The 16,005-nt window shown below is 40.7% G+C and overlaps 1 protein-coding gene across 1 annotated transcript; it reads left to right on the plus strand.

Annotated features, from left to right (window-relative positions):
* Nucleotides 1–7,324: 7,324 nt before the first annotated feature.
* On the plus strand, nt 7,325–12,014 carry pck1 (phosphoenolpyruvate carboxykinase 1 (soluble)). Its single transcript, XM_075462002.1, has 10 exons — nt 7,325–7,402; nt 7,856–8,130; nt 8,523–8,707; nt 9,243–9,446; nt 9,575–9,762; nt 9,857–10,019; nt 10,111–10,335; nt 10,469–10,600; nt 10,700–10,795; nt 10,885–12,014. Exons 2-10 carry the CDS (start codon nt 7,907–7,909, stop codon nt 11,340–11,342), a joined length of 1,875 nt encoding a protein of 624 aa, XP_075318117.1. The 5' UTR covers nt 7,325–7,402; nt 7,856–7,906; the 3' UTR covers nt 11,343–12,014.
* The last annotated feature ends 3,991 nt before the right edge of the window (nt 12,015–16,005 follow it).

Consider the following 16,005-nt stretch of genomic DNA (forward strand, 5'->3'; position numbering starts at 1 on the left):
AAGCAATCCAAAATCAACAGTAAAGTCTCAGTTGATATAAAACACAGGTGAATTACTGATAAAGCTGCTCTCATTCACATATTTCTGTTTCCTTTGTGAGGTGGTGAAACATGTCATTTGTAACTGAAAATTTGACAAAGCTGAAACGTTTTTGCGCCTGGGAGTCGGGATGCTTTGAAGCTGAAGAAGGGATCCGAGATGTGATTGTTGCTGATTCAGCAGATATGATCAGCGGTGGCACAAATTAAACAGATTCAATCAACTTGTGCAAACAAAAAGCTGTTAAAGCGAGCCGAGACGAGCTGCAGGCGGCGGGATCCTGCTGAGGTTTCTGCGCCTCACCAACACATGTTCACAGCATGACTTAGGGAGGTTAATGCTGCCATTAAGGCAAAGCCACTCTCAGTTTCCAGCAAATAACTGCCCTTAATGGTTCTGATCCGGGCACTAATATTAACACAGTTCACCGCTGGCTTCCACAAATGTCAAACGCATGAGAAACAGGAGTCCCAAACATCAAACATGTCCTATAAATAACGTCTCATATGTTAAACTGAATATTCATTTAGATGACAGTATCGGGTTACTAATGAAGACTGATAGGAACGCTTTGAGCTGCAGATGACCTGGTCCAGACCAGCTTTTGGTGTGCGTGTGAGAGTGTGCATGTATGGTCGTCGTGTCCCGGAGCAGTTCGGTCTATTTGAGAACTTTCTGGAGCAAAAACACAGATAGACAGAACGCTGACTGAACAACTTGCATCGATACAACGTGCTCAGCAACTGATAATGTTACTGTGTGAGCTGTGTGTCTGTCTTCTAAGCCAGTAGTTCCCAAACTTTTTTGGCCTGAGTACCCCCTGAGCCTGCTTGTCACACCACGAGTACCCCCTCACACATACAACGCGTGCGATGATTCTCCAAAAGTAGAGCAACACAGTGGTTATTACATGAAAATCATTTTATTTAATATCATTAACTTGAACACAAAATTCTCAGGCTTTCTCTCTCTCTTTTTTTTTAACCTCAGTTGAATTCAACATAAGAATAAATTATTTTTTCTTGAAATATAAATAATGAACCAAAATAGTATAAATACTAAATCAAAATAATCTTCCTTTGTTATCTAACTTAAACAAGTAACATTTCTCTTTTTTTAAGAATACATGAACAGGCCTAACTCATGTAACATTCATCACAAAACTGGAGTCTCCTTCATAAACAGTCCTCCAAAAAAGTGTGATGCCTTAATAAATAAATTAAAAAAAAATTAAAAAAACTCCTCGTACCCCCTGCAGTACCTCCGCGTACCACTATGGGTACGTGTACCCCCGGTTAGGAAACACTGTTCTAAGCTACGCATGTATTTTCAGTTTATATGTGATTGTTGTGATGAAACATCAGTAAAAAGGATGAAACAACTTTGTTTTGCAACCACCAGCACGGCCTGTTTGTTTCTGAGGGCAGGCGTTGTTTAACAAAGTGTTTTTAAGTCATTATGACATCATCTTTCTGACTTTGCTGTCTGTGCAACTCAGATGAAGAAACCAACTCTTTGTAGTCAGACATCCACTTACTGCAGCTCATATTTCATGCGTTCAACTACTAAAAAAGAAATTCAAGATGTCAAAATGACGTCATACACAATATTTTTTTTAAACATTCTCTCATTTATTTAATGATTGCATCACTGAGTCCAAGCACAGACCCAGCCTCGGAGCTGCAGCAGCCCCTGTCTAACAAGAAAATGTGTACTTTGTACATTTGTTCACATTATATTGTCACAACAAAGGTGCAGAGATGGTACCTTTTTTACTTCGCTTCTTGTTTTGTACAATTTTGAATTCACACAACATGATGCCACCCTTTTACCCTGTGTATCTAATAAATTATAAGTCCATCCATGTTTTTAAACCCTTTTTTTTATTCCTAAACCTAAACGTGTGTTTATTGATATCTAACCATAGCCATGATTTTTTTTATGTCTAATCCTGACCTTACTTTTGAATTCATTTTTGGATTTTGCGTACAAATGCGATTAATCACGATTAATCAGGGAAATCATGTGATTAATTAGATTAGAATTTTTAATCGTTGCCCAGCCCTAGTCACAAAACAAGAATATTTGGATTTAAGGCATGTATCCAGAAGAGCTACAGAGGGGACTGAAGCCTAAACCAGCTGTTATACCCGATTATAAGAGACCCGTCTTTTAATTCAATCCTGCACTGCAAAAAGTGAAATCTAAGTATAAAGAAATATCTTAGATCAAAGGGATATATGCTTATTTTTTGTCTGATAAGATAGTTCTTCTCAGTAAGCAGTTTTTATGTTAGACTGTTTCACTTGTTTTAAAGGATAAGACCGGTTTTTTGACATTGGGCCCTTGATTTCACATTATAACATGATGTTCTACTCACCCCTGCTTGTTGTTGAACATTTGGAGCTGTTCCGAAGATATTCGCGAGGCGTCTGGCTGCTCTCTTGAGATATTCGGCCATGAAACGGTTTCCTATGGGCAAGCTTATACAGGCACAAACTATGCTGTTTATAATTTATTAATTACTCTACACTAGCACTGATAACGTGGAGGTGCGTCGCTTACTTAAAAAAATCCGGGTTACTAATTTTGAATTTTAGCCGAATGAATAAATAGGCAGCAGGTCTGTGGGCTGTCTGTGGCAGTAGCACGACGATGACGTCAGTAACACCCACTTTACGACAAAAAAAATCAAAATTACAATAACCCGGATTTTTTTAAGTAAGCGACGCACCTCCACGTTATCAGTGCTAGTGTAGAGTAATTAATAAATTATAAACAGCATAGTTTGTGCCTGTATAACGTTGCCCATAGGAAACCGTTTCATGGCCAAAAATCTCAAGAGAGCAGCCAGACGCCTCGCGAATATCTTCGGAACAGCTCCAAATGTTCAACAACAAGCAGGGGTGAGTAGAACATCATGTTATAATGTGAAATCAAGGGCCCAATGTCAAAAAACCGGTCTTATCCTTTAAGTTTTTCTCTCCTTAATTATCTAAATAAGATATTCCAGCTTGTTACTGAGATTTTATGACCTGTTTTGAGTAAGTACATGCTTGAAGCTAGAATATCAACAGTTTCCAAGCTGGTTTAAAAAAATATAAGGCCTAGTGCATACCACTATGTCAAGATAATGGCTTCTAGCATTTACTTAATTCAAAAATATTTTTCAATATATTGAGAAAATAGACAACATGTATTTAATTAGAATCAAGAAAAATTTACTTGTTATTAGTTAAAATACACTAATTCTAAGGTATTTGTGGGTTAATTGATATAAGATATTTTTACTTGTTTTGAAAAATCTTGACAAGCCACATTTTCTTGTTCCATTGGCAGATAATTTTGCTATTTTTAAGCAAAATACACCTAATTTTTGTACTTTTTTTTTCTCGTTTTTGAAAGCTGGCTTTTTGCAGTGTGGTTTTTATCTGAGGAAATATGGTTGCATTCGAGACAAAGTGAGTAAATTGAAACAAGCGGCCCATAGCTGGAGCAGCTGTGGAAAACATGGGGCTGAAGGCCCACATTGCCTGAGGGTTAAAATGAGGAGAGTTTCAGATTCTGCATATTTTTCCAGGCTGCAGATGAACAGCGAGCATTTCCCAAGCGAGTAAAAACAGCCTGCAAACTGTGACGTAATCCCACTGAGGAACATGTCAGATGACGTGTGAGCGAGCTCAGCTTAACAGAGACCACAGAGCTGGGTCAAAAGAGCATGAACAAAAACCACTGAGTTGATCCTAAGTTCAGACTCTTGTCACACTTGTTGGAAAGCTGAAGACTATCCCAGAATGCACTGGATGAGGTTATACCCTGGACAGTTTTACCAGTCTAATACATTTAAACAAACACTTCGCTCCTATTAGGCATTTACATTATGTCACATTCTGTAGCATTGCAGTCATATTCAAATAGGATAAATGATAGCAGACATGAGTGTCATGGAGTTTAGCGGGCAGGTTAAAGATCCCCCAGGTTGTCTTCTCTGGTAGTTTTACAGCCACTGAAAGTTTATTACAGCTGAGAATACGGTTCATAAAACACTTCAACAGCGGGTGCAACTTTGAGTGTCTCACCTATTAATCTTCTTGTGCAGTGTTCAGTCTCACCGCCCTGCAAAGTTCTGCTGACTGCTGCAGGGTCACATCTGCCTGCACAGAACCGCCAACCGGGACCACTGCAGGAAAATAAGAAGAACCGATTAAAGAAAAAGGAATAAAGAGACAACATCTGGTCCAAAAGTGACACCCCGTTTCTGCAAGAGCAGCTGCTAGACCCCCCCTCGTTACTAACTAAAAGAGACTAGTTAAAGGAATACTACCCTGTAGAAGCTTCCGCTTTTTGAATAAATGTGGTATTTGAATGAAATCACAGATACACTTATGGTCATGGGTTTGTGGGACAGAACAAACCAGTACAAGCCGGATGCACAATGCTGCGTACAGATAACTCTAAATAAACTTTTCAGATCTTCAGACCGTAGTATTGGAAACAAAATTCATTAAATAAAATGTTTATCGTGTTAGTTTTCCAACCAAGACGCACGGCGAAATGTGAAATGTGAAAACGTAATCCATTGAGTCGAGGTCATAGACATGATTTTTGCTGTTTTTATGCAACTAAACACAACAAAAACCTCAATTTAATCAGAAATTGGTGGGTTTGACTGTTGTGTCTCATTCAACGGGCGAAAAAGTCCACATTTGGAAGTCAATGCTGCTACACACCTGACAGGGAAGTCAATTTTGATTAGTTTTTTGAGCACTAAAAAAGTAACTTTTCATAGAAATCTGTTTTTGCTTTCATTTGCTATTTTGTCACTACATGGTTATGATTAGTCATTACAAATGAGGTGGTTACGGTTAGGAAAATCCCCATGGCTTGCATTAAAAATGACCCTGTAGGGTTGCTGGCTGCCAAGTTCTGCCTCCTCAGCTAAAGACACAAAACATAACAGAGACAAGAAGCAGATAACCAACTGAGAGTCGTACTGTATGGCACGAAGGGAATACGGATTTCATCTTCATCAGCACAAAGACATAGTTTTTCTGTTCCGTGAGTATTAGACTGGGCTGGAATCACTCAACAAAGTTCTATCAATATGTAGGTTAAGTAAGTATATGAGAATTTAAGAAATATATCATCTTCCCCAGGGTTTCAGTGAAATAATGTGTCAATCATTATTTCAGCCGTGCAACTAAATGTCTAGTAAATGTCACATGTTCAACATGCGTTTCTGTACATCTTGATTAAAATGTAGGCTGGGCAATGATTAAAATTTTTAATCTAATTAATCACATGATTTCCCTGATTAATCACGATTAATCGCATTTGTACGCAAAATCCAAAAATGAATCCAAAAGTAGTGTATAGCTTTTAGCATTTAGTTTTATTTGAAATGTGCTGCCATATGAATGAAAGTGCCATAACATTTGTTGTGCAAACACACTTTTAACATCAGCATCTTTCTGTAGTTTTTATGTAGAAGCCTCGCTCCACTGTCTGTTTCCTTGAATGACTTGCTGCTATCAGTTGTGTGTTTTGCCTTTAAGTGATATTTTAGACTGGAACTACTACGCTGAGAAGACAATTCAACTTGGCAGAGTTTACAGATGACTTTGGTTCTGTCGACTCCGCCGTCTGGAAGAACTTTAACATGAAAATGGCCGAGTAAAAGTTCCGTACCCTTCTCCATGTTTGGTGGATCCGCCGATTACTTTCTTTTCCAGTTCCGCAGCAGACAGCAACAGACTTTAACAAAATAAAAGCCTGTGAGCAACAGACTTTTACAAAATAAAATAAAATGAATAAAACAGGGGTGCTCCGTGGCGTAGTGGGTTGAGCAGGTGCAACATGTACGAGAGGCTATAGTCCTAACTGCAGCTGGCCCCGGTTCGAGTCCCGTATCGGATGGCCCTTTGCTGCACGTCGCTCCCCCTCTCTCTGCTTCCTGTCTCTCTGAACTTTCCTATCCATTAAAGGCAAAAAGCCCAAAATTATTATTTTCAAAAAAAAAAAAGAAAACCTGCGTTAATGCGCGATAAAATATTTATCGGCGTTAAATAATTAAAGAGTTAACGCGATAATGACGAGTTAACTCGTCCAGCCCTATTAAAATGTTTTGCCACAATTTTCACTTATTGAATCTGTTTTAAACACACAGCAGCATATCACCCATTAAGACTGAATAAAGCACTTTGGTCATTTTTAAAGATATGATAGTGTTTCTGGAAACAAACACAATAAAAATGTGAAGACAGAGAGAATAGGAATGATGAACTGAAAAGCTGCAGCTTGTAAAACAGCCACTCCACTGACAGCATTTGCATCCACGCATCATCAAACACTCTGCACCTGGGTTCCTCTGCCATTTTAATCCGCTGATTATTAATTAAAAGTGGTAAGAAGACGGCTGTTACTGCCACTTTTACCTCAGCAACAACTAATATTTAGAACTTACCTCCAACTTAAAAATCAACTGCAAGATTCAGGACTTTACCAGAAAAGACTACATGCACAGGAGTACACGCAGGCGCGCACACGCACCCCTTTCCCTGGCTGACCTTTGACCAGACCGGGGCAAGCCCCCGGCTGTCAGCCAATACAAAGGAGGCCAGCCAAAGTGTTGCCCACGTCACACCGCAGCCTGACGATGGTGAACCCTGGACTTACATCACTCAATGATGGAGGCCAAAGCTCAACCTTTCGCAACTCCTCAGAGGGGTCGGGGAGGTTAATGATAGCGGATTTCTTCTTCATCTTAAATCGAATTTCCAGTTATCTGAATAAAAATGAACAGAAAAAGACACTGCGGGGGGGGGAGGATTTCTGGGGAAAAACGTTGAGTAAAAATCATGAAAATGTGCTTATATTTTACACCACAAAGCAATGAATGGCACAAGTTTTCCAGCAACTTTTTTGGTAATTTTTTTCCATGTTACTGAATTTTAATTATAAATGCATACATTGACCCTGGCCTTTCCTTTCAGGAATATGTGTTACAGAGAAAGACTGAAGCTGCCCGTCTCTGGGATCGATGCCAGCTATCAGCACTCAGTCAGCAGCAGAGAGAACCGGTTGCATGAAGGCAGGATTGTGTCCTGCTGCTGATTATTGATTAACCCAAAGTCTGTAACACCCTGTCTTTTTCATATCTCCTGGAAACGACAGGATTGTGCGCACACACACCCTATCCCTCCTCCTCCCCCTCCCTCCCCCAAAGGGACATCCCAGGGTATAAAAGGAGCAAACCTCCACAGCAGGTACAACAGATCAAGAGTTTTCATCTCTCTCTGCAACACAGATACCTCAGCCGATGACGACAAGCTAACGGCTCTTTGCAGCAAACAAAGTACTGAAGGTAAACCGATGGCCTCTCTTTTCTGTGGTTCTCGTTCTTCTTCTCCAGATACTCCTGTGTGTGTGTGATGCTCGGAAAGATAGAAAGTGGGATTTATGCAGAGATGATGTTACATCACTTAGTCTGTCTGACCTGCGTCAGGCAACAGTTGTTTGAATTTTGTAAAATCTGCTGCAAAATTAGTAAAAAAGAAATCCTAAACAGCGGATTGAACAAATGTGATGCTTTCTGTAGATGTATGTGCAAAGCTAATTCATCTATATTTTTCCATTTACCCTTCTTCTCTCCCTCATTTCCTGGCTTCTCTTCTATTTTTGCCCTAATTCATCCCCTCCTCTCTTCCTTACCATGACTTTTCTTTGCTAACTTTTCTGTCCTCCTTTTCTCTTCTGTAACGCCCCTCTCAATCTATTCTCCCATTTCCTTCAACTCTCACCTACATCTTTACTCCAGACTTTCTCTCGCTCAGTCTATCGACTCGCTGTCTCTCCAGACCCTTTCACCATGCCTCCTCAGATCCAGTCCCAGAACCGCAGAAGTCCCAGGATCCTGCAGGGCGACGTCAGTGCCCTCAGCCCGGCTGTCAAGGAGTTTGTGGAGACCAATGTGGCTTTGTGCCAGCCTGAGTCCCTCCACATCTGTGATGGCTCTGACGAGGAGAACAATGCCATCCTGACCCAGCTGGAAGAGCAGGGGATGATCAAGAAGCTCACCAAATATGAGAACTGGTAGGTTGGTTGGTTTAAGCAGGAGTAATGTTTAAAGGTATAGCCTCAGGCTGTTTTCAGATACCAGTAGCTCCAGTTGTTTTTGAAGCCAAGACTCTGTGCTGTAATGCTGTTGTTGGTGACAGCTTGCGTCACTCAGTCGTCATCAGCTGTTTGAATAGACAACATAACTGGGAACCAGTATAAACACTGTCAAACCGGAAAAAACAGCTGGCAGAGTCATAGCAGGAATGCTCACCAGCAGCTCTCAGGCGGCTGAAAAAGGAAACATACCGTTCATTTCGATTGTTCATCCCTTAATGCTCTTTTTGTGTTTTTAAATTAGAATTTCACTGGAAGCAGAAAGAAGCCCAAATATCTCACTTTTCGTTTTTTTCTTTGTCTTCCTGCAGCTGGTTAGCCAGAACTGACCCAAGGGATGTGGCCCGTGTGGAGAGTAAGACTGTTATTGTTACCCAAAACCAGAGGGACACGGTGCCCACGCCGCTCGATGGTGGAGTCAGCCAGCTGGGTCGCTGGATGTCCCAGGAAGAGTTCGACAAAGCCATGGCCCAGCGATTCCCTGGCTGTATGAAAGGTACTACACTGGAAAAAATCTAAATCTTACCAAGTATATTTGTCTCATTGAGAATCTCATTACACTTGATATAAGACACAATTGCCTAACAAGTACCATTTCAGCCAGATATAGGGACTTGTTTTTATTACAATACATCTTGAATATCTTGTTAAGTGAAAAAGTCTTGAAAACATCTTGTTTTGAGTCATATTTCACATGAAACAAGCTTTTTTTTTTTACATTTGAAGAGGTTTTTAAGCTAATTTCAAGATCACTTTTATCTCAAAAGTCCTAAATATCACATTTTATTTCAAGAAATCTTGACAAACCGATTTTCACTAGTTCCATTGGCAGATTTTTTTTGCTTATTTCAAGCAAAAACGTCTTGTATTTGTTGTTTTTTTTTAACTTATTTTTACTATTTTTTCCAGTGTACAAAAGAAAGATGTAACGTTTAAATACTTAGTTTAGTAGAGTACAGCTGGAGAAAGGTCCTTTTTCCCCTGACTGTTTCTTCACTGAATGATAAATGTCTTTCTGTCCCTGTTCTCAGGTCGCACCATGTATGTGATCCCCTACAGCATGGGTCCAGTAGGTTCCCCTCTGTCCAAGATAGGAGTGGAGCTCACAGACTCTCCCTATGTGGTGGCCAGCATGAGGGTGATGACCCGAATGGGGACGGCTGTGCTGTCCGCCCTAGGAAACGGTGACTTTGTCCGCTGTCTGCACTCTGTCGGCTGCCCCCTACCACTCAAAAGTACGTCTAAAAGCTTTTTATTTACTCTCACTCAGTAGCTGAAGACAACTAGGATCTGCTGCTGCTACATACTGTTAGAAATGTGGAACTTTGTTTCAAATGAACCAATTCTCTCATTATTCTTTCAGAGTCCCTGGTAAATAACTGGCCCTGCAACCCAGAGCAGACACTAGTCGCCCACATCCCAGACCGCAGACAAATTGTCTCATTCGGCAGCGGTTATGGAGGAAACTCCCTGCTCGGAAAGAAGTGCTTCGCCCTGCGCATCGCCTCACGCATCGCCAAGGAGGAAGGCTGGCTGGCCGAACATATGCTGGTAAGGAGAGGAAAAATGTCAGCAGACAGCGGAGTTATTCCACTTCATCCAAAGCTCATTACAAAAACCTAATGGAACATTTCCTCCTGTTCAGATCCTGGGCGTCACCAACCCTGCTGGGGAGAAGAAGTACATGGCAGCAGCCTTTCCCAGCGCCTGTGGGAAAACAAACCTGGCCATGCTCTGCCCCACGCTGCCCGGCTGGAAGGTTGAGTGTGTAGGGGATGACATCGCCTGGATGAAGTTTGACAGTCAAGGTGAGCGATCAAGTGATCCTCAGCGACATTAAAACTGCAAAAATACGAACAATAATCCAAACTGACAATAGTTTATCCTGTTTTTTTTTAGGCAACTTACGCGCCATCAACCCTGAGAATGGCTTCTTTGGGGTTGCACCTGGAACCTCAGTCAAAACCAACCCCAACGCTATGGCGACCATTATCAAGAACACCGTCTTCACCAATGTTGCAGAGACCAGCGACGGCGGTGTGTACTGGGAGGGAATGGACCAGGCCCTGCCCGAGGGAGTTACCATCACATCCTGGAAGAACAAGCCCTGGAGCTCAGAAGACGGTAAGAAGCTCGGGGGTTTCTTTAAAATTCCACATAAACAGAGTGAAGTTTGCTGTAAGCATCGAGCCTCAGAGTGTCATCAGTACGCATATCAGGAAGGTTGAATGATTTTTTTCCCCCTCTCTCTTTGTAGGGGAACCCTGCGCTCATCCCAACTCTCGTTTCTGCACGCCGGCCGGGCAGTGTCCCATCATCGACCCACAGTGGGAATCTCCAGAGGGAGTCCCCATTGAGGCCATCATCTTCGGAGGGCGCAGACCAGAAGGTGAGCGGAAACCTAACGGAAAGCTTGGAAGCTAAAGCCCCAGTAAAATTAGAGAGGAACCTTAGGAGACACTATACTAATCCCTCCGCTCCCTTTCAGGTGTCCCTCTGGTGTATGAAGCATTCAGCTGGCAGCATGGAGTGTTTGTTGGAGCAGCCATGAGGTCGGAGGCCACAGCTGCAGCTGAGCACAGAGGTCAGTATCTGAGCAAGAGGATTTTCATTTGTCTTTGTTAACTGACACCAAACTAACCCAGGCTGCCTCTCTTTGCTTGTTTTATCCAGGAAAGGAAATCATGAATGATCCTTTCGCCATGCGGCCCTTCTTCGGCTACAACTTCGGACAGTATCTCTCTCATTGGCTGAGTATGGCCGACCGTCCCGGTGCCAAGCTGCCTAAGATCTTCCACGTCAACTGGTTCCGCAAGAGCCCCACTGCTGGCTTCCTCTGGCCCGGTTTTGGCGACAACATCCGCGTTCTGGACTGGATGTTTAGGCGGGTGAACGGCGAGGCCGGAGCCATGCCCTCAGTTGTGGGCTACCTGCCCTGCTCCAGCTCCCTGAACCTCCAGGGCCTGAAGGATCAGGTGGACCTGGATGAGCTGTTCTCCCTGGATCAGGAGTTCTGGCAGAGGGAGGTGGAGGAGGTGAGGAGATATTTCACCATGCAGGTGAACAAGGACCTGCCCAACGAGGTGGCCCGGCAGCTGGAGCTCCTGGAGCAGAGGGTGAAGCAGATGTGAAGATGAAGGAGCCACGACTTAGCTTTTCCGAAGGGACATGACGGTGATTCCTGTTCAGCATGTCACACAGCTCGCCTGTAATCTCAGAGTAGAATGTCAGCAATCCTAGAATGACAAATATAAAATCCGCGAGGCAAGAAGCTTAAATTCTCGGACAGAATATGAATCACTGTTTAATGTATTGACTTTTCCAAGTTTTCCATCCTTAAAGATGAAGCCTTTCAACCGTTATGAAAGAAAACGGGTCCTCGTAATTATTTTTTTCCAACTACTATACTTTAAAAATGATTCTTTACTTTAAAGGTTTTAGATTTATTTTCAGAAGTCGGATGGCACAGTTGTAGACAGCTGAATTTAATAGGAAATATTTCATTTCCAACCATCCATGTGCAATTGTAGCGACATCGTTTTCTTTTATCATTGTTGTTTTTTTGCAATGTATTGTCCAATTCTATGTCTTAGGTCTTTTTAATTTTAACTTATTATAAATGAACATCATACTGGCGTAGAGAAGAATATGGCACATAAAGGGTCCAGTTTTGCTCAGTTCCCTCAAACAAGGGGAAAATGTTTTTTCTCTGTTTCTTGTTGTTTGTTACCTTAATTTATTTTTATACCATAAAAGTATCTCTTGGGTCTGTTTTGTTGTAAGCTCTCAGAAGCTCTTAAAACGGGAGACAACAATAAAAGTATTCAAAAATGATTCATGATTCTGGTTGTGATGACGCATGACATACGATGACGAGACAAGATTGAAATTTAAAACTGAAGATGTTTATGCAACACTTTTCTAGTTCACTTGTGACCTGATAATGGTAGCATGTGCTCAAAATAAAGGTGACTCACAGTAGTAATTACTGCTGCTATCTCCAATGTGTGTTACACTTACAAGTAAAACAGAACAATCAGCTAATGAGAAGCAAAATATATACGGGGGACACTATGAAAACTAAACTGAAATAAATTGATTGTTAGAGAATCAATAACATGGCTTGATATAAATAAAAGAGTCTCCCAGAAGTAAAGAATAGGAGGGATTTCCTCCTCAACAAGAGACTTAAATGATTTAAGATCAACAATCTTGAGAATGTTTAAACAGGAGACAAGACAAGGCTGAAATCCAGTACAGAATGGCTGTGATATTTGAGCTCTCAAGCAAAAAGGGGACTGTTATGATATCAGTGAGAAAAGTCATTTCTGGTAGAACGAAAGCACTGTGGGCGATTGTGGATTGATTGAACAAATCTGAAGCACAAAAGGAGACAAAAAAAAAACATAGGATGTTGGTCATGCAAGTCAAAACAACCTTTAATTACGCTCAAAGAGGTAAAACCTCGACTGGTAGTGAATTGGTGGTGAACTGGTGTGAATTGTAAAAATGACTTCCATGAAGGTAACAGCCAAGATTTAAAAGAAGGTATGTAAGCTCTTTTAGACCTGATCGTGATTGTTCTCCATTCTTACCCAAGTAGTTTGGATTTTTAACCCAGACCAAGTGAAGAACCGTGGACTGCTCTTGGTTGTGTTGGTGCTGTTGTTGGTGCTTTAGCTTTGCTCTGCTGTGGTAAAAACAACAAGTCAGAGAGGACAAACAGGGCAAAAGTGTTAAGAAAGTGATGATTGACCAGAGTTGTGTGTGCTTCTTTGTTATGGATTGATTATTGCCGGGGATAAGGGGCAGAATAGAGATGTTTGTTTCTTTAGTTATTTTAGACTACCCACATTGTCCCACACAAACAGAGTCTTTGTCCCACATCTGGTGAATCTGGTCACCCTCGTCTGACTACAGCTGCTGAAAAGTAATTCCACTAAAAGCATTATAGATACTTCTGATATAATCTTAGCACATTATTAGCACAGAGGTTTTGGCTTACATGTCAAATTGGTATATAATAAAATATGAAACTTTGCTTACTTTGGATGGAATTTGGATGGAATTATCTTTTCTTTTCTTTGGTAAAGGATTGAGCTGTGTTTCCTGTGCTAAATAAGATTATAGGAAGCTATTTTCTTATCAATAAAACAGTTAAATCCATTTGAGCTTATTGGCTGCCACTTTGATAATTAAAGTAATTTCACTTGGTAAAAAACTTTCTTTAAAAAAGGCTTCACTTACTACTATTGACTAATTGCACTAGTAGTGGAAAGTAAAATCCATAGAATTTATACTGATCTTCATACGCAGATTAAATTCAGTGCACAGAAGGGTTAGCATGAACTTTCCCCTAAATGTTGGGTTGCGTTGACCTTGTTCCATATGCGTCTGTTAATGAATCTGTAACGCTACGAAGGAAAAACATCTTACATTGCTTCTCTTGGCGAAGACAAAATTGTTTTTGTCTGATTGTGTTGACAATGATTTACTCCCGTGGTCTGCCTCTCATGGACCATCTGAATGTTCTTGTTTTTCTGCAGCCTTATCTGAGGAAATAATTACAAAGCCATACGTTTACTGCATGTCCCAAACATCCTGTTTTTGTGCTCGGGCCTTATATAACGCTTTGTTTTTTACTTTTCCAGTTGTTCATTTACGAAGGTGTTTCTGTGTCTTATCTCCTGTGTTCTTTTTTTCACAGCTTATATAATCATGTTTTTTTAACCTCATGAACTCATGAACGAGTAAAAATACTATTTATCCATCCATGCATCCATTTTTTTTATACTTGCTTAATCCAATTCAGGGTCCATCTCAGGGCCGAAAACTATTTATGTGCAATAAAAATGTCACTTGCATTTGATAAAGTAGTGTGGTATTTTGATGTTTGAGAAATTTGAGAAAACAATACGAGTCTGATTTACCAACCAAAAGTTGGACATAAAGGTGTCTCTTAAGTCTTTTTCCCAGTTGATGCACCTTACAGAAGCAAACTTTCCGTCCAAGTTTTAAGTGAATTGAAGCAGACATTTTAAATACTGCTGTGAAAATTGTATCATGCTCGTTTGGACTTGATAAACTAGACCAGCGGTCGGCAACCTTTAACACTCAAAGAGCCATTTGGACCCGGTTTCCACGGAAAAGAAAACTCCGGGAGCCGCAAACATTTTTTGACATCGAAAATGAAGATATTGTTATTGAAGACAGAATCCTTGAAGTGCTACAGAGAAAATTAAATTTTATTTATGTAATGAACACATTTTGAACTCTTAAAAAAAAAAAAAAATTAAAAACACGCCGAGTTGAAGGTCTCCTTCTCACCAATATTTTTCTTTTCTTACATTTCTTCATACTTGGCCTACCTGGGGTTGAAAGTCTCGATAAATGCCATCATGGATGTATTATATTAATGATAAATACACAGCGTTTTTGGGGGCGAGTGTGACGCATATTTTGAGCGACGAAAAATATTAAAATAATAAAATATAATTTTATTTTAATATTTGAAGATCACAATAATCTTCCAATTTAGAACTACAATAAAAAAAAACGAACTAACACAAATAAAATACACTTCAAGTGGATACTTTTTAATAGTATAGTAATAATAGTTAATAGAATAGTAAAAGTATCCATTTAAAAAGACATTGCTTAACACTCTTCTGGCATTTAGTGATATGAAAACACTCATCTCAGCACTATAAAGAGACGTTAACACATAAGGTTTAATCTGTCTGCAGAGATAACATGTCACATTGAGGAAGTTGTATTTCACAGTGAACATGAATGATTAGGAGAAGACAGACTTTACTGGGGTGGGAAGAAATGTGCAGATATCTCCATTGAGAACTTTGTGAGCAGCACTGATAACATTCAACAGATTAGTGTGGTGCACTGTTCCTGTGGATGTCAATGAAACACTAAATGCAATAAGTTAAGCATCAGCTCACTTTCTGGTGATCGTTTTATAATGTTTAATTGCACCATTTAAATCACTGAACGCCTTGTTGAATCAGGACGTCTGCTCTTCAAACTGAATCATAAAATATTTTTATGTTTCATCCAGCCGATAGGAGTTTGTGGGGTAAAATCTGCCCAGAATATCAATTAAATCCAGTTTCTCACCACACACACAGTGGGGAAAATAAGTATTTGATACACCGCCGATTTTGGAAGTTTTCCCACTTACAAAGAATGGAGAGGTCTGTAATTTTCACCGTAGGTACACTTCAACTGTGAGAGACAGAATCTAAAAAATAATCCAGAAAAGTACATTGTATGATTATCGAATAATTCATTTGTATTTTATTGCAGAATATAAGTATGCGATTATAAAGTGGTGTGACGTTTCTGCAGTGTGCAAGTTGTTGTTTTATGTGGAAGGGTTAGCGCTTGCCCCTTAGCCACCACGTATTAGCCTCGCATGACAGGCTGCGCAAACAGCGCAATCTCCGCACAGGGAGCGCCGATTTGCACCTGTCTGTGTCCTACTATCAGTATTTGACAACCTCGAGCAATGGGATTGCGCTTCAAATGCCCCGGAGTTCCCCTTTAAAGGTGGGGGATGAGATCTTGGAAAAACAGTTCCTGCAAGCTATATTTTTGAAAATATACAACCTTGCCTCTCCCTTCAGCCCACCCCTTGAAACCACGCCTTCAAAACACATGAACGAGTCACGACTCTGTGAACGCGCAGGGGGGAGGGGGGCTGACGGTTGATTGGCATGTCAGAATCCAATAGAAGTAACTCTCATCGTTACTTCTATTGGTCAGACATTTCCTCTTGCT

This window comes from Odontesthes bonariensis, chromosome 3 (genome assembly GCF_027942865.1).
Source record: "Odontesthes bonariensis isolate fOdoBon6 chromosome 3, fOdoBon6.hap1, whole genome shotgun sequence".
Lineage (NCBI taxonomy): Eukaryota > Metazoa > Chordata > Actinopteri > Atheriniformes > Atherinopsidae > Odontesthes > Odontesthes bonariensis.